Genomic DNA, 15546 nt, shown 5'->3' with positions numbered 1-15546 from the left:
CTGGAATGGTAAAAGCCAAATGCAATGGAGAATTGTGTTGTTGTTTTTGTTTTTAATTAATGAACCTGTTGGAATGTGCCATTCAGCAGTGGAGCTGAATGGTTCCTGCTGTTCCTGCAAAACAAACAAAAGTCCCTCCACCCAAGCCACTTCTGTGGCCACTTTTCTAGCCTTATCTATCCAGGGATTTTGAAAGGGACACAGAACTGTGGGAGAGGCACCTTCTCCAGCCAGCTGGGACCCAGTCTCCGGTCTTCCTGCCACCACACCAGCCATCTACATAGACTGGGCATCTTGCAGTGGGCAGCCCCAACTCATCCCCATCTAGAAGGGGAAGAGTCTTGAAGCCCAAGATGTCTTGTCTCCATTAGCTTTACTTCTCCCTGGATCTCAGTGCAATAAACTGAGTCATTATTTTACTGTGACTTGGTGGTTTTGAGGGTCTCTTTCAGTTCTATTAGCCAAAGAACATTAGAAATTTTCCTTTATTTTTCTCTCTTTATGCCCTAAACTAATAATAATAATTGTTATTATTATTATTATTATTTCTCCCTTCCATAGGATGATATTTACTTAAAACCCCAGGTCATTTTGGCTCTCTTCATATTTCTAACGAAAACTTTCCCAAATTAATAAGTAAAGCATTCTTCGAATGTTACCCTTCCATTCCCTTTCATTCCAAGGAAGGGTCATTTGCCTTAGAATGTCAAGGGTAAATGAAAGTCAAAAAGCTTTGAAGAATGGCATAACTAAGAACAAATTCACCTTACCATTTAGTAGCTGGGTGACCTTGGGCTAGCACAACCTCTCCTAGACTTGATGTTTTCCATGTGGAAAAAATGGGTGTTGATACCGACTCTGAAGGTTGCTGGGTGGATGAAGGACAAGGGATCTGTGAAGTGCTTGTGCCCAGTAGGAGTCTGAGAGCTGTCCCTTCCCTCCTATGTAGAGCAGCTCTCCTCTTTCCAGGGTTCTCAAGATTCAGACAGCCTGGGTCCCCTCCCCAAGTGGCTGGCTCCTCTCTGAAGTCTGATCCTTTTTATTCTCCTTTGGTCACAAACCCCAGTGTGGAGTGTAAGTGTGTGTGTGTGTGTGTGTGTGTGTGTGTGTGTGTGTGTGTGTGTGAGGGAATGGGTCTGGCTTCTTTGAAAATGGCTTCTTTGCTAAAACCACAACCTCAGATCTGATACTGAAAGAATCTGCTGGCACTGGTCCCTGTCAAAACAATTCGGAGATATCCAGAGACTGTCCTCCAGGGCTGGCAGCGGGCCCCCAAGCTGAGCCTCACTCTTGGATTCCCAACAGGCTCAGGAGGCAGGCCCCCAACACTCCATGGCACAGCCCCATTCCTCTATGCAAAGGAGGCTGGAGAGAAGGGCTTAGCATTCTGGAGCAAAATTCTCTCTCTCTGCTGCCTGCCTGCCTCCTGCAGAAACCACACACACACACACACACACACACACACACACACACACACTCACACACACACACACACACACACACACACACACCAATTTTCAGAAGGCTCTTGGCATTGCCTAACCCTTCCTGAGCTGGACAGAGCTGCTAGAGCAGGGTCTACCCAGCCAAGGCTGCCTCCTTCATTCCCAGCCCCCTCCCTTCCCTCCTCCAGAGTCAAGGTTTTGTCAGGAGTTTCAGGGGCACTGACTGGTGGGGAGGGGGCCGCAGACATCCTGGCTGCTGCCAAGTCCTTTTCGTTCCCCCACAGTATGTTTTATAAGCCGGCATGTAGTTTATTCTTCTCCTAAACACTTCACTAGGGTGCAGGGCCCGGAGTTGCCATAGAAACACCTTTTAACTCCTCCCCACCCAGAAAGCAGTGCCAATGCCCAGGGTCGGGGGAGGGGGGGAGAAAGGCAAAAAGAGACACCTATGGATGAGGAGAAAGGAGAGGGAAGGCCATGGGGGTTCTTTAGACAGGGCCAAGTCAGGCATACAGTGCCCTTTGCCCAGCAACATGGCACTCAGCCACGAAGAGAAAACAGCCAGGAAATTTCTGGAAGAGGAAGCTGGTGATCTGGCTTGAGCATCTTTAACGGGCTACAGCATTGATTGGTGGGGTCGTAAGGGTCAAGGAGAATGGGGAGCTCCTGCACATTTCCTTCAGGGAGAGGACAGGCAGAGTTTCAACCCAGACTGGACACCAGAAAGGCTCTGTCAGCAAGGAAAACTGGGAGCCACCTACTGGACACCAGCGGGGTACTGTAAGGCAGCGAGGTCAACAAGCAAGCAGCCCACATCCACACCTCCCATTTTTTAAAAAGCATTATCTCATCCCTGCCACTAGTGCAGTGCACCAAACCCAGGCAGAACAGTTTTGGATTGGTGCCAGTGTACCGAAAATTTTTTTTGTTTCCTTTTTATTTTTGCTACGGGTACTGGTTCTGGTCTTTGGGTACTTCCTAGTAACTTAGCTTTTCTCTGGGCAGTTTATCGAGGGCGGGGATTTGTTGAATCAATCCGGAGAAATTGCAAGAAACTCTGCATCAGCCCAGACCCAAGGCAGGAAACCTAAGAGTCAATCAGTGCAACCATTAAAAGCAGGGTCTCCTTACTGCTGTTTCCACTGTTCTCTGGTGAACTTCCAGGGTGAAGACCCAAAAGCCAAGGGCAAGGGGGAGTCATGAGGTCTCCCTCCCCCCACACACCAAAAAATCCAAGCGAACACACCCAAGCCATTGTCCGGCAGAAGAGGGTGCCCTGACTCCACCTGTCAGCCTCCTGGCCTCCTCACCAAGCAAAACCAGAGCCCAGCAGCAGCAGCAGCTCCCGGCACTACTCAGGTGGCAGTGTCACAAGAGGGGTGAGGAGGGACAGGCCAAGTGGAATTGGGGTAGGAGCAGTCAGAGGAGAAGGAAGAAAACCTTCCGGGCCTCAGGCAGCCCAAAAGAATCCTTCAGGCAATCCACAAACCAAGGGGCCAGCCAGATTCCCCCGGGAAAGGGAAGGGTGCACAGCACGGGCCCCAGGAAACCTCCAACAAGGGTGACCCCGGGTCACATAAACACCCACGCCTGCCAACTGAACTGACCTTCTGGTCACCACAGCCACCTCCCTGACTTCTCCTAGGCTCAGCAGGGCCCACCAGCAGCGCCCCTCCCGACTTCAGCTGCCTCCCCTGCCAGGCTCCTGTCTCCTCCCCCTCCTCCCCTACAGCACACTTGTGGAGGCCCTCACCCAGGACCCAGTGGAAAATTTTCCTTCTTCTTTATGACTTAAAACACACACGCTCCATTCTTCACCTCTGAATCGACACAGGCGGAGGGCAGCTAGACCGTGCCCCACCCCAGCCCCAGTACAAGTGTGTGTATACACACACACACACACACACACACACACACACAGCAGGGGCCACTGGACTTGCATGCTTTCTGAGCTGGAAATAAGAGGAGAGATGTTTTCGAGCTGCTACTCCACCTCTGGCCATCCAAACACCAGTGTCCCGAACACTCCCAAACAAGTTCTCCCAGGACACTTGCAAGGCCCCGGATAAAAACTGGTTCTACCTCTTGATGAGTCTCTAATCAAGACACTAAGTCCAGTTTGGAATTGTCACCATGATGTGACCCTTGGCATCTTTGTTCTTTTGGTGACAAATCTGTTTTCCATTGCTCATTCTCCCCCTCCCCACACACATTCAAGGAAGAAAAATAGCCTTCCTGTGATTTCTCACAGCTATGTGCTAAGTGATCCCTCACACACGCCACCTCCTGCTTGCTATCAACACTCTCAAATACGGTTCCTCTGGGAGAGGGTCAACCCCACAGCTTTCTTCTCATTTCCCCCCTTACATGCACTCACACTTGGCAGTCCAAGAAGCTCCCTTAGCCCTTGCCTGGGAAGTGGGAGGCTGGGTTAGGTCTCAACGAAAAGAATGAACTTCATGGGTGCAGGCGAAAATGCAAACTCAGAAAAGTTCAAGATTCTCCTGCAACTTTTGTGCACATGGATGGCAACTTTTTTAAAAAACTACTGAACATCCCAGTACTTTAGTTAGTTGGCATTCCAAGTTTTGGGAACCCTTTCCCACCCTTTTCTCCCCCAGCCCTTCCTCTGGTGATAGTGAAAGGGGAAATTTTCTAGATGTCAAAAGGACCAATAGGGACCTCAGGCCCTAAAAGGAGAGCAAAGGTTGCAAGGGGTTCACTCGGCCACTGTGGATTTTCTCTGCAGGGCATCTGCCCCTTCAGCTATGCCAGATCCTCCGACCGGAGAAACTGAGTTTCGTCACCCCACCCCAAGCTCAGGCAGAGAAAAGGAGTGGGGCTCGCCATGCCACCCGGAGCTGCGCCCCAGGCCGGGCTGCAACGCGAGAGCGGGCACCGCGGGGGCTCTGGCGGGGACATCCGGAGCGCTTACCGATGTCAGAGTTGCAGAAGGCGTCCTGGGGGTGGCTGGGCGAGCATGTGCACGCCTCGGCGCCCCAGTCCCCCAGGCTCCAGCTGCCCAGGAGCACGACTAGCCCGAGCCAGGGAGTCATTGCCGCTGCCGCCGCTGAGGCTGCTACTCGCCTCTCCAAAGTTGTCGTGCGCGCCGCTGGAGGGGCCGCTGCAGCTCGAGCTCGCCTGCCCGGCCGTGCGGGACAACTTTGGCCTCGGGCGTGCTGCCCTGGGAGTGCCCAGCGGGACGGGATGGGGCGCAGCGAGGTTGCCTCGGTGCGGGCGCACGACTCTGCGGGCCGCGGGTCTCTCCGGGCGAAGGAGCGGGAGCTGGGGCGGAGCAGGAGGAGCCGAAGGAGGAGAAGCCGTCTGAGCGCCCGCCCGCTGCCCGCTCTGCGCGCTGCCGGGCTGCCGAGTGATATAGTGCGGGTCCCCCGGGCACCCCCTCTCGGGCACTCGGGGCCCGCCCCCTGCGACCAATGGCAGAGCCGCATTACCTCATCGGCCCTCCGAAAGGGGCGGGGCCGGGGGCGCGGGCCGACGGGGCGGGGCCGGCCCGGACAGTTCAGATCCTTATAGGGAATAATGCGGCTGTGGGCACCGGAGTGGGTGAACCGGAATGCGCCTGGGACCAGCGCTTGCCGAGTGGCCCCCGGAGCGGCGCTCCCGTGCCCCACCTCGCCAGTACCCTGACCACACACCCACCCTTCTCTCTGAGCACTTCTGACCCAAACCAGAATCAACTGCCACCCGCCGCAGCACCAGCCCGTCTCGGGTCACAGGCCTGGTGGAAAGGCTAGGTCCTGGAGACCCTGACTGCGCCTGGTGGAAAGGCTAGGGGAAAAGGCTAACTCTCCACCTTCTCTGGAAAGAGCGGGGTCAGAGGGGAAAGGACCAACTGACAACCTACACACCCAACCCCGACTTTCCTGGATGTGAGGACGCCATCTGCCCTTTGGAGCAGGCTACGATGGACTGTTGTTTCCCAGGGCTCACCCAGACTAAACTGTGAAGTCATTCAACAAACACTGTTCTGGATGTTGGAATGAGCAAAACAAAGCCCTTGCTTCCATGAAAGTTGCGGGCAGTGTGCCTTCACTGGTGAATTCAGTGAATTCACCAATACACCAGGTAATTTTCTGTGGTGATAGTACCATGAAGAAACAAAACTTAGTAATGGGTTAGAAATCACTGGGGCGGGGGGCGGTCACTGCTTTCCATGGGATAGTGAGAGAAGGTCTCTCTAAGGAGGTGACATTCTAGCTGAAAGGTGAACAAGGAGAAGGAGCAGTGGGAAATCTGGGAGGAGAGAACACCAGTCAGGGAGAACAGCAAGTGGAGAGGCCTTGAGCTTACTTGAAAACCAGTGAGTAGAAAGGGCAGGAGGAAATGGTGACCCCACCAAGGCCAGACAAGTCTCCATCCTTCAGCAAAGAATTTGGGGGTGAATTGATCCAAAACTGGGGTAACTTACACCAGATTCTGGAGAACTATCCAGGATCTTAGACTACTAGCTATAATGGGTAATTGCTAATAACTAATACTAGAACTATCCTTATTATTAAATAACAGCTTGGTTCTGCCTTATGGTTTCCATGCCACACCTCATTATATCTCACAAAAATCTTTTCGATAGGAAAAACACAAAGTACTATTCACACTTTCCAGATGAGGAAACTGGCACAGAAAGGTGACATGACTTGGCAAGCAGCCAGGAACTCCATTCACTCATTTGCACGGGAAGAAAGATTTTATTTCCCTGGACTTCAGCAGTAATTAGCTGTCACCGTGCAGATGCCCTTTTGCAGCTGGAGTCCTCTGTCTTTCTATTCTTGTGTCACTCTCCCTTTCTCTCCTAACTCATCCTGTTTAGAAAGAGACTTGAATGTTTTGGCTATAGAAATGCAGAAAGTTTGGAACAAAATACTCCTTAGAAATCCAAGTTCAACTCTTTCTCAGAAACTCTATTTACACCTCAGAGAAGTGACACTGGGATGGCAGAAGCAAAAAATTTCATTGAAAATGGTATTTCCAAGAACATTTTTTAAACTCCTTTGCCCCCCCCTTAAGAATTGTAGCTATAAGGAAGGAATCAAGTTTCCACATTGTTCTGCCCTATCCCCTTCCCAACTTTTCAGCCCCTTTCTACCTTAATTCTAACTATAGCCTGGCCCAGATAGATCTTTCCCTCTTCCAATGTTTACTTCAGCACTTAGCTCACTGTTTCATGGAATATAATTGTATCATTTCCCCAACCACACTCGAAATACTTTGAGACCTGAGATATACGGCCATCCCACTTTTTTAGCCCTCTGAATACAGAATAGGGTCCCAGGAGACTTGGATGTGGGTATGGCCAGCAGCCCATAGAGTCTGGAACAATGGACACTCCAGAGGCCACTTCAAGGATCCAGGTTGAAGGAGGGCATACTTGGTGGGATTTGAGAGTTTTGCTTATCCTTGCATGGTGCCAGTCATGTGGAAGGTTTTATAAGCCTTTCCAGACCAAGTCCACTTTGGATAAGCATCTTATGTGATAAAGGCCCTCTCTTCTCTTTTTTTCTTTTCACTCTATCCTTCTGTCCAAAATGCCAATATTTTCTTCAAGGGAAGGCTTGCCTAGAACAGGAGTATCAGGCAGGTAACTTTTGCTGAACCTCAAGCAGCAGGTTCCTTACAGAAAGCATCCAAAGCATTTGATTATGGCAACTACTTAATTTTGTAAGCACCAAGAGTAATCTGATTGTTTTTCCAACTGAAAGGTAATGAAATGGCCTTTTGGTTTATTTCCTCTCGCTCCCCATCCTAAGCTGGTCCATGAAGCGTCTTTGGAGTTTAGCTTCCCTTACCCAGTTGGGAAGTTCTCCCTTATATCTAACTCTAGGGGACTCCCCTGTGCCCTTGAGAATTCAACCTGGTCCTCACCTTGAGGAAGAGAAAGAATAAGCTCCATGAATCCTTGTGAAGGAGAGGACCCCACTGTCAAGGTCAGCCCCTCCAGCAAGCAGACCTCACAGGCATCAGTCTGGATGTCGTGGTGTCCTTAGACTTAATAATATGTAAGAATTGCTTTTTCAAGACGATTTTATAAGCTAGTTGGAGCAGACCTGCGACTAATGGTAAGAATGACTACACCAGCTCTCCTACCTTCTCCTGACAGCTAAGAACACGGATAGATTTGTAAACCAGTTCAGAAGAACTGCAGAGTTTGAAAATCTCTCTGGGCTATCCTCAAACCTCCCAGGCTGCCCTGATATCCCCTTTCCCAGAACTTTTCTAGGGAAGATGAGTCCGTGTCCACCCCCTTCATATCAAGTTACAGGATGCCGGAATCTATGAGAAGTCTCTCATAGACATTTAGAGGTCCTCTAAAAGGACCTCAGGGACTACCCATCCTCATTTTATAGGTGGGAAAGATAAGGTTCATACAGGTGAGAAAATTACCTCTCACCGTCAGCTCGTGGCTGAGCCACGATTGCTTTGCAGCTGCCTGATTCCTTACCTGGCTCTCTACCACACACTCATGGACCTCAGTCCCCGCAGCCACAGTGCATGACCTAATGCTTGTACCCTAGTCATGGAAACGCCAGCCACTCGTGCTCCTGAATTTGCATGTCAGATCTGCAGATGAGTTTGTTTCAGAGTCTCTTTGTTCAGTGTGTAACACATGGACAGTCCTGACTGCCCCCTGCCCTCACTAAAAGGTTCTCCATCATGATAATAATCACCTCTGAGCCAATCAGAACAAATACCATTCTGTTCTCCTCAGAGGTTTATCTCCTGTGTGTTTATTTTTCCCTTTCTAAATTATTATTTCATACTTTTTGAAAACATTCTAAACACATTACTTCAAAGAAATGCATGAAACTTTATTTCTGGGGGACAAAGAGAGGCTCAGGTGGGGAGAAAAAGCAAAAGACCTGAGATTGGTTCCAAATGCTGCAGAAGAAGAGTTGTGTGGGTGGCCAAGTCATCTCACCTGTCCAGACCTCAATTTCTGTGTTTATTAGAGGAAAGCTATAACTTAATGGTCTCCAAGCCCCCACCTTGCCTCAAAAAGTTTTAGGATTCCGTGGGAAACTCTCAAGGACACGGAAAGGAAGATAGATCTTGCCCTTTAAACAGGTTTGAGACAAATCGAATGTGCCCAAGACTGAAGCACATCCATCAATCTCTCAATCAACACTTACTGAGTTCCTATTTTGTTCTCTCTGTTCTCTCCTTGAAAACAAAGATTGTGATGGTGAAATGTTAGGAGAGACTGAAGCTCTTGTTTCTGATAGAGCCCTGTTTAAATTACTTGTTCATCTGTCCGTTTTCTTCTTGGGTCATAAGCACTAAAAGGTCGGGAAGTATGTCTTTTATTGTCTCTATATCTTATTTTCAAAATTCATTGAGCTCCTATTGCAGTTTAAATGCAGCCTCCTCCAGAAAGCCTTCTCTAATGAATTACCCTCCCCAGTCTTCATCAATCACCTGCAGTGTATTCCCACAGCACCCTGTGCTCCTTTCTTTCATACCACTTAGCTGACAAAAATGTGATTGTTTATCCATCGGTTTCCCTTCCTGGATAGAGGAAGCCCCTTGAAGACAGTGTTGGTAACAAAGAAGTCAGCAAGTATTGGTTGAATGAGTCGAATTGATTGGTCCAACCAACCCCTTCCCACTATTCAGATAGGCTCGTGGTAGCTCCTTGGAGAGCTCACAGAGCCCTATCCCTCTGGCAGGTGCTAGGGGGCGCTATAAGCCAGAGAACACCCTTTCCCTCAGCCTGCGGTGTCGGCCAGTCGCACTGAGAGAAGGCAGGAGAGGCAGTTCCACACTAGTCACCCACTTTGAGTGGGTGAATCTAACCCCTCCCGTCTGCAGTGGCCACAGAGCTGTCAGTCAGCATCCCGTCTGGGTCCGCAGCTGCCCAGCTCCTCCACCCCCGAGCTGGCCCCATGTCAACTGAAGGGGAGACATGCTCTCAGGTAGCTACATACTTGTGAATCATGGGTTTGGGGGGATCAGGGAGATCTGGGAACACAGCAGACAATGCTGTGATCCCACTCTTTCAGGGCAGAGCTGGTCTCTGGAAATTAAACCAGGAGAAGGTGCTGACAAGACATGTGTCAGTTCTGTTGCCTCATAGGGAAACACCTCTTTTCTTCCCTTCCCTTTCCCCTCTAGACCCTAGCCGCAGTGCCTTCCCCCAAACCCACAGTCCTCATCTGAAAGTCATTACATTCAAAATAGCCTTTTCCAAGCAACAGACAGCCCTGGTCCACCCATCACCATGAGCCCTGGCCAGACTCAGTGGGGTTGCTGCCCAGCCCGGGGAATTATGAACCTGAGATGGTAAGCACTTCTGGTTCTCTGTGTGTCTGGCACCAGCAGGGAGTAAACACCTTTTCTCACTTCCATCTGGAGCCAATTTCATGGTAGTAAAATTGCACAGTGTCTCTCGCCCCAGCTCCCCACTAGTCCTGCCATGGAGTGAAGACCCCTCAGTAAGAGTCTCCGGCTGCATTCACCTGAATCCTGGGCTTTTCACATTTCCTTCCACCCCCAAGGTACTCCCAGGGATTTGTAAGCCAGAAAACACATGTGTGCTGTAGAGACATGTTGTGCCCCATGTTTTCTGGTGGTGAGAGATGGGAAACAGAGTTACTATTTCAGCTCTTGCTTTTTAAAAAGTTTTTTTAATTAATTAATTAATCATTTACTTTTGACTATGTGCTCAGTTAACTATTTCTGTGAGTGGTAATATTAAGTGGAGGGAGACCTTCTCTTCCTCGACCCTGTCTTAATGTCTTCCTTATGCTGGTGGAGTTCATGTGTTTCTCCTTTAAAAATGAGTAGCTGCTTTGTGGTTTCTTTGAAGATTGCACGTGCAGCTTTGCAGAGAAGACACATGTGAGTGTCTCTGCTGGGTGCTCTTAGGGCTTGGGAGGGAATGGGATGCACGGTATGGCCAGTCTCCTATCCATGGGGCTGGAGATTCTGTTTCTGGCAAGGCACTTGAGCTCTCTTCAACAGAACCTGCTGGAACTGAAACTGACCTGTCCTGTGTGATGGGGATGGTCCAAAGAGCATTTGATACTATCGACCACATCCTTCTTCAAACTTGGCTGCTGAAACTCCAGTCTCTTTGGGTTTTCAATTTCCACCTCTCCAACTGTACCTTCTCAGTCTTCTTGGCAGACTCTTTGGACTTTTCTTGTCACTAAAATGTAGGTGTTTCCCAGTATTCTGTCCCTGGCTGCCTTCTCTTCCCTTTTAGCCTCCAACTCTCCCTGGCTTATTCTCTTCCCTGGTTCTAGCCACTGCTCTGCTGTGTGCGCAGGAATGGCACTGTAAGCAGCACTATCTCTCCAAGCTCCAGTCTGTAGCCAGCTTCCCCTTGGATAATTCCACCTGGAAGTCCCCTCACCTCCTCAGACTCCACTGTCTTTCCCCTGATGCGGTGTTACCCATCCCCACCAAGGGCACCAACTTTCACCAAGTCCTATAGATTATCACTCCACACGTCTCTTCTTACCCTCCCTTTTCTCCCCATTCCCACCATTTCTGCCTTGGTTCAGGCCCATGTAGATTCTTTCCTGACAATTTCAATAGTCACATAACTGGTCACCCTGTCCAGAGTCTTTCTCTGTCAAATGCAACTTTTGCCCTGCTGCTCATGTAAAGTTTTTCAGGTATAAATCTGAAATCATGCTGTCCTTTGCTTAAAATGATTCATTTGTCCTCCATGGCTTTCTGAACAAAGGCTTAAACTCCAAAGAAAGGCATATGAGGCCCTGTTCTGTGATCTGGCTCTTCCCAGAGCCCCACCTTGGGGGCCATTGCCATAGAATCCAATGTGATTGCTACACCTGTAGTTATGCAACAGTTGGCCCTGTCCTAGCTTATCTCTCCAAACCTATGCCCTCGTTCCCATCTTCTAACCCAACATGAAGTTCCAGCTGTCAAGTTCCTCCCTCTGAGGCTTATTCACACTATACTCTTTGCCTGGAATCCACCCTCCACCCTACTTCTCATCTGTAAGGATTCTCTTATCTTTCAGGATTCAGCTAGAGTCACCACCTCGTGGATGTTTTCCTGAGCCTCTCTCTTCCTCAACAGAATTGACCTCCCCTCCTTGGCCTCTCTCCCCTCATTCCTTTCCCACACACACCATACACTCCAGATTTCTACCCAGTGCTTCCCACACGCTGTTGCCCCCAGTGGTTGATAGGTCTTTCTGTCCTCTAGACAGCATTTTGAAAGCCTAGCACAGAATCTGCACATCATAGGCACTTACCAAATACTGAAAGAATAAATTTACTGATGAATGGCAGGGAAAAAAAAGAGGGAGGTGATCAGAGTATTACCTTCACAAATCCACCATTACAGAGGTTCTAGAATCTAGCTTCTTAAGTCAAGAAACTCCTCTAGGTTTGGTTCCCAGACTTGATCAGTTCCAGGGGATACTATGATTCAAAGGAGACCGGCAAGCCAACCACAATTCCATTGTCTTTGCTTCCAATGAAATATTTAATTGTCAAATAGGTTAGGGCACTCATATCAATGTGACCCCCATATTTTCCTCCTTAGAATCAGAGGACTTTGTGTGAGGCTAGTTTCTCATCAGAAGGTTGCTTTGTTGTGTATGGAGTCAGAATACAGGGATTGAGGTCATTGTAAGAAAGGTTTTTCAGCTGAGATACTATAGAATTCTCCTCACTGAACTCAGGTGAAGGCTTTGCCATGGGAGTGACAGTGTTCAAGAGCCCCTCTTGCTGGAAGGTGAAAATGCCGGACACACATTGCCAACTTTGGACTCTTTGGTCTTCCCATTTCTCTGCTCCAAACTTGCCACTCTTCCCTTCTTTCACCCAGACTTTTTCTGCACTGGGAATATTACAATCCATTTGGTTTCTGTGTTTTAGATTATAGTCACCATTCAATGATTCTTTCAGGTCAACTAGTTTGGGTTCTAGGTTTCTAATGCTCCCCTTACTCTATCTCGATTTGCTACCACAGATGGCCATGTACATGTGTGGTGTGTGAATTTATGGCTTCAGAGCTCAGAAGACAAATAGCCTTCTTTCCAAGTTGTGGCTGGACTCTTCATTATCATTGCTCCGCCGACTCTATTTCTCTCACAACTTGTTTGTCACAGTGTGATTATCAGCTCTTTGGGGGAAAGGAACAGAATTCTCTCCTTTCATCCCTGCTTCCTCCAGATATTCCCCAGACACTAAGTGTATCCACGGCTCCATGCTAGACACTGGAGATCTAACAGTGAACAAGGCACAGACCTGCCCTCAAGGAGTTCCCAATGTCGTGGGAGAGAAAGACGTGAAAACAAGAGTGGGTGGTACAGACTACAACAGGAGGATCAAATGTGCTGTGAGATTACAGCACCGGATCACCCATCACCCAACGAGGGAATGGGAAGGTGTTTGGGAACCCATATGACGGTAAGAGCTAGGAGAGAACTATAGGTCACCAATCCAACCCTCTCATTTTACAGATATAGAAAAAGGCCCAGAATGTGTTGTGATGTGCACTGGATGTTATATGTAACTAATGAATCATTGAACACTACATCAAAAACTAATGATGTACTATACAGTGGCTAACTGAACATAATAAAAAAAAGAAAAGAAAAAGGCTCAGAGAGGTCACACAGGATTTTTATATGGTCACACAGGATTAATCAGACCCTTTAGTACTTCATCATCTTCCCATCAATCCAGGCTTCTCTAATTGAGTGAAATAATTATTTCACTGCCGTGTAATATGCATCAGCTGTAGAATGGTAAGCTGAAAAAGGTTTCTAAGACAAGAAAAAGGGAAAGGGACTCACATTAGTTGAGTACCAACTATGGACAAGTCATTTCCAATACAGTATTTTCTTCAAGCTTCATAACCCTTGATAATAGGTATTATTTTATGTCTGTTTTTGGTTAAGAAAACTGAGGCAAAAACAATAACTCAAAAAAATATATGCACTCCTGTGTTCACTGCCACATTATTTACAACAGCCAAGATGTGGAAACAACCTAAGTGTCCATTGAAGGATGAATGGATAAATTAATTGTTATACACACACACACGCACGCACGCACGCACGCACGCGGGGAATATTATTCAGCCATAAAAAAGAAAGAAATCTTGCCATTTGCAGCAACATGGATGGACCCCAAGGGTATTGTGCTGAGTGAAACAAGTCAGAGAAAGACACATACCATATGATCTCTCTTATAAGTGAGATTTAAAAGCAAACAAACAAAACAAAAAACCAGCTCATTGATACAGGAAATAGGACATAGATACTGGGTGAGGGGTGGGAAAAATGGGGGAAGGGGGTCAAAAGGTAAAAGAAAAAACAGAAAACTGAGGCACAAAGAAGTTAAGTTGCCTGTTCAATTTCTTACAAGCAAGATAGAGGCAGAGCTGTGATTCAGACCCAGGGATCTCTTTCCAAACCAATGCTATTTCTAGAACCTGAAAATCACTATACCCTCAGGGTCATCAGAACATTGGAAGTGCTAATGATTTCCTCTTTGTCCTCTGGGTTCTCTTTGAGGGCTCAGAGCTCTTGATCATTGTTGGAACCAAGCAGAGGGAGTCACAGTACCTTCCACTGAGGGCTGGAGAGGGGTGAGGTGAGAAGCATCTCTTGTTTTGCCTGGTTAGCAGTGGAGAGAAGGCAGGAGCAATCACAGAGCAGGCAATTTCTGGGGGTGTAGGTGTGCCCTTTCTTACTCAGAATTTGGATGGATGCCACAGAACATTACATTTGTATTACAAAGAAGGGGCCCCGAATCCAGAAGCAAGCTTATAGAATACTGCTCAGTACATTTTTAACAGCCATTGAATATGGCTTCATAGCCTCTTAAAATTTCAAGCATGAGATTGAGGCAATGTACCGGGTTTTTCTTCCAGTTCTGCCACACACAATATCTGGGTGACTGTAAGTAAATCAATGAACCCCCTTTCTTCAAATGTAAAACCAAGGGTTGGACTTTATGATCTCTCAAAACTTCTCAGTGGAGTATTTTGGAAGGACACTGACAAAGGGGTCAACGTCCAAGGCCTGTGACATCAGTAAAACTGGGTTTCCATCCTTCACTTTTTCACCGTGACCTTGAACAAGTTCCTTAACCTCTCTGAGCCTCAGATGTCTAGTGGTAAAATTCATACCTCATAGGATTTTCATGAGGATCAATGAGGTGTGGTGAGTAAGGCACTTGGCACAGTGCCTGGCACATGATAAATTCTCGCTGAGAATCTACATGCACCAGGGTGTGACCCTACAGGTGTAGGGGTAAATGAGGCCTCTGCCTTCAAGAAACCTGTAGTCTAGTGATCTGTGTTGATTAAGGATGAGCATATTCCCATATCCCCTATGACTATGTAAGTAATACCCAAAGAAGGGATGGGATAAAGGGAAGAAGAAAAGAAAACAAACAAACAAAAAATGGTAATAATAGTGTATTCTTACAGAGTACCTACTGGGTGCCATGTGTTCTCCTAAGCAGTCTGCGTCTATTAATTCATAGCAAAAACTGTGAGGTAGATGGAATTATCCTCACCATCCCTGTTTTCTTCAGATACGGAAACAAAGGTATGGAGAGCTTGTATAACTTGCCCAAGGCGACATGGTCACGGTGCTGCAGTGCTGGGCTTCGAAGCCAGAGCAGTCTGGACCAAGAGCCCATGCTCTTAACCACCCCGCTAGCCTGCCTTTTCCTGGGGAAGGTGAGCATGCAGAAAGTAGCAGGGATACAAAATGGCAGACGCCAGTGGGTCTTCTTTCCCAGAACGCCTCGTACCCACAGATCAAGGGGTGTGAGAACATGAATCAGATGTGGCCCCGATCGGAAGAGACACTTAGTAGGGCAGGGAGCACCTCCGCAGACCCTCCTGGAGAATAATACTCAATGGGTTCAGTGTGACTTCCAGCCCTCAGGATGAGCACTGAGGCTGGTGAATCAGAAAACTTGTTCAAGTCCCCATCTTGTCCATTTACCAGGTTCCTCTCTATTTATACTCTATCAAGGGAAAACAAACATCTAATTCACAGAGGTATTTTCAAGGGTTAATTAATAAATAACACTGAGCGCTTATTATGTGCCAGGCCCTGTTCTATGTACCTGACAGATATAAATCT

General features: G+C 48.0%; 2 protein-coding genes across 3 annotated transcripts in view; one reads left to right on the top strand and one right to left on the bottom strand.

Annotated features, from left to right (window-relative positions):
* TIMP3 (TIMP metallopeptidase inhibitor 3) overlaps positions 1-4803 on the bottom strand; it is a 58410-nt gene extending 53607 nt beyond the window's left edge. Inside the window, exon 1 of the mRNA XM_028088588.2 lies at positions 4381-4803. Within this exon, the coding sequence (XP_027944389.1) occupies positions 4381-4501 (121 nt within the window). The 5' untranslated portion in view covers positions 4502-4803. The remainder of the gene's footprint in view (positions 1-4380) is intronic.
* The window catches only part of SYN3 (synapsin III), a 405786-nt gene that overhangs the window by 173483 nt on the left and 216757 nt on the right, over positions 1-15546 (top strand). The gene's annotated exons all lie outside the window — the stretch shown is intronic.

The sequence above is a fragment of the Eumetopias jubatus genome, unplaced genomic scaffold (genome assembly GCF_037043125.1).
Source record: "Eumetopias jubatus isolate StellerSeaLion01/CBP00866 unplaced genomic scaffold, mEumJub1_p1.0 scaffold_8, whole genome shotgun sequence".
In the NCBI taxonomy this organism is placed as follows: Eukaryota; Metazoa; Chordata; class Mammalia; order Carnivora; family Otariidae; genus Eumetopias; species Eumetopias jubatus.
The sequence above is the reverse complement of the archived record's forward strand: the minus strand, read 5'-3'. Positions and strand labels throughout refer to the sequence as shown.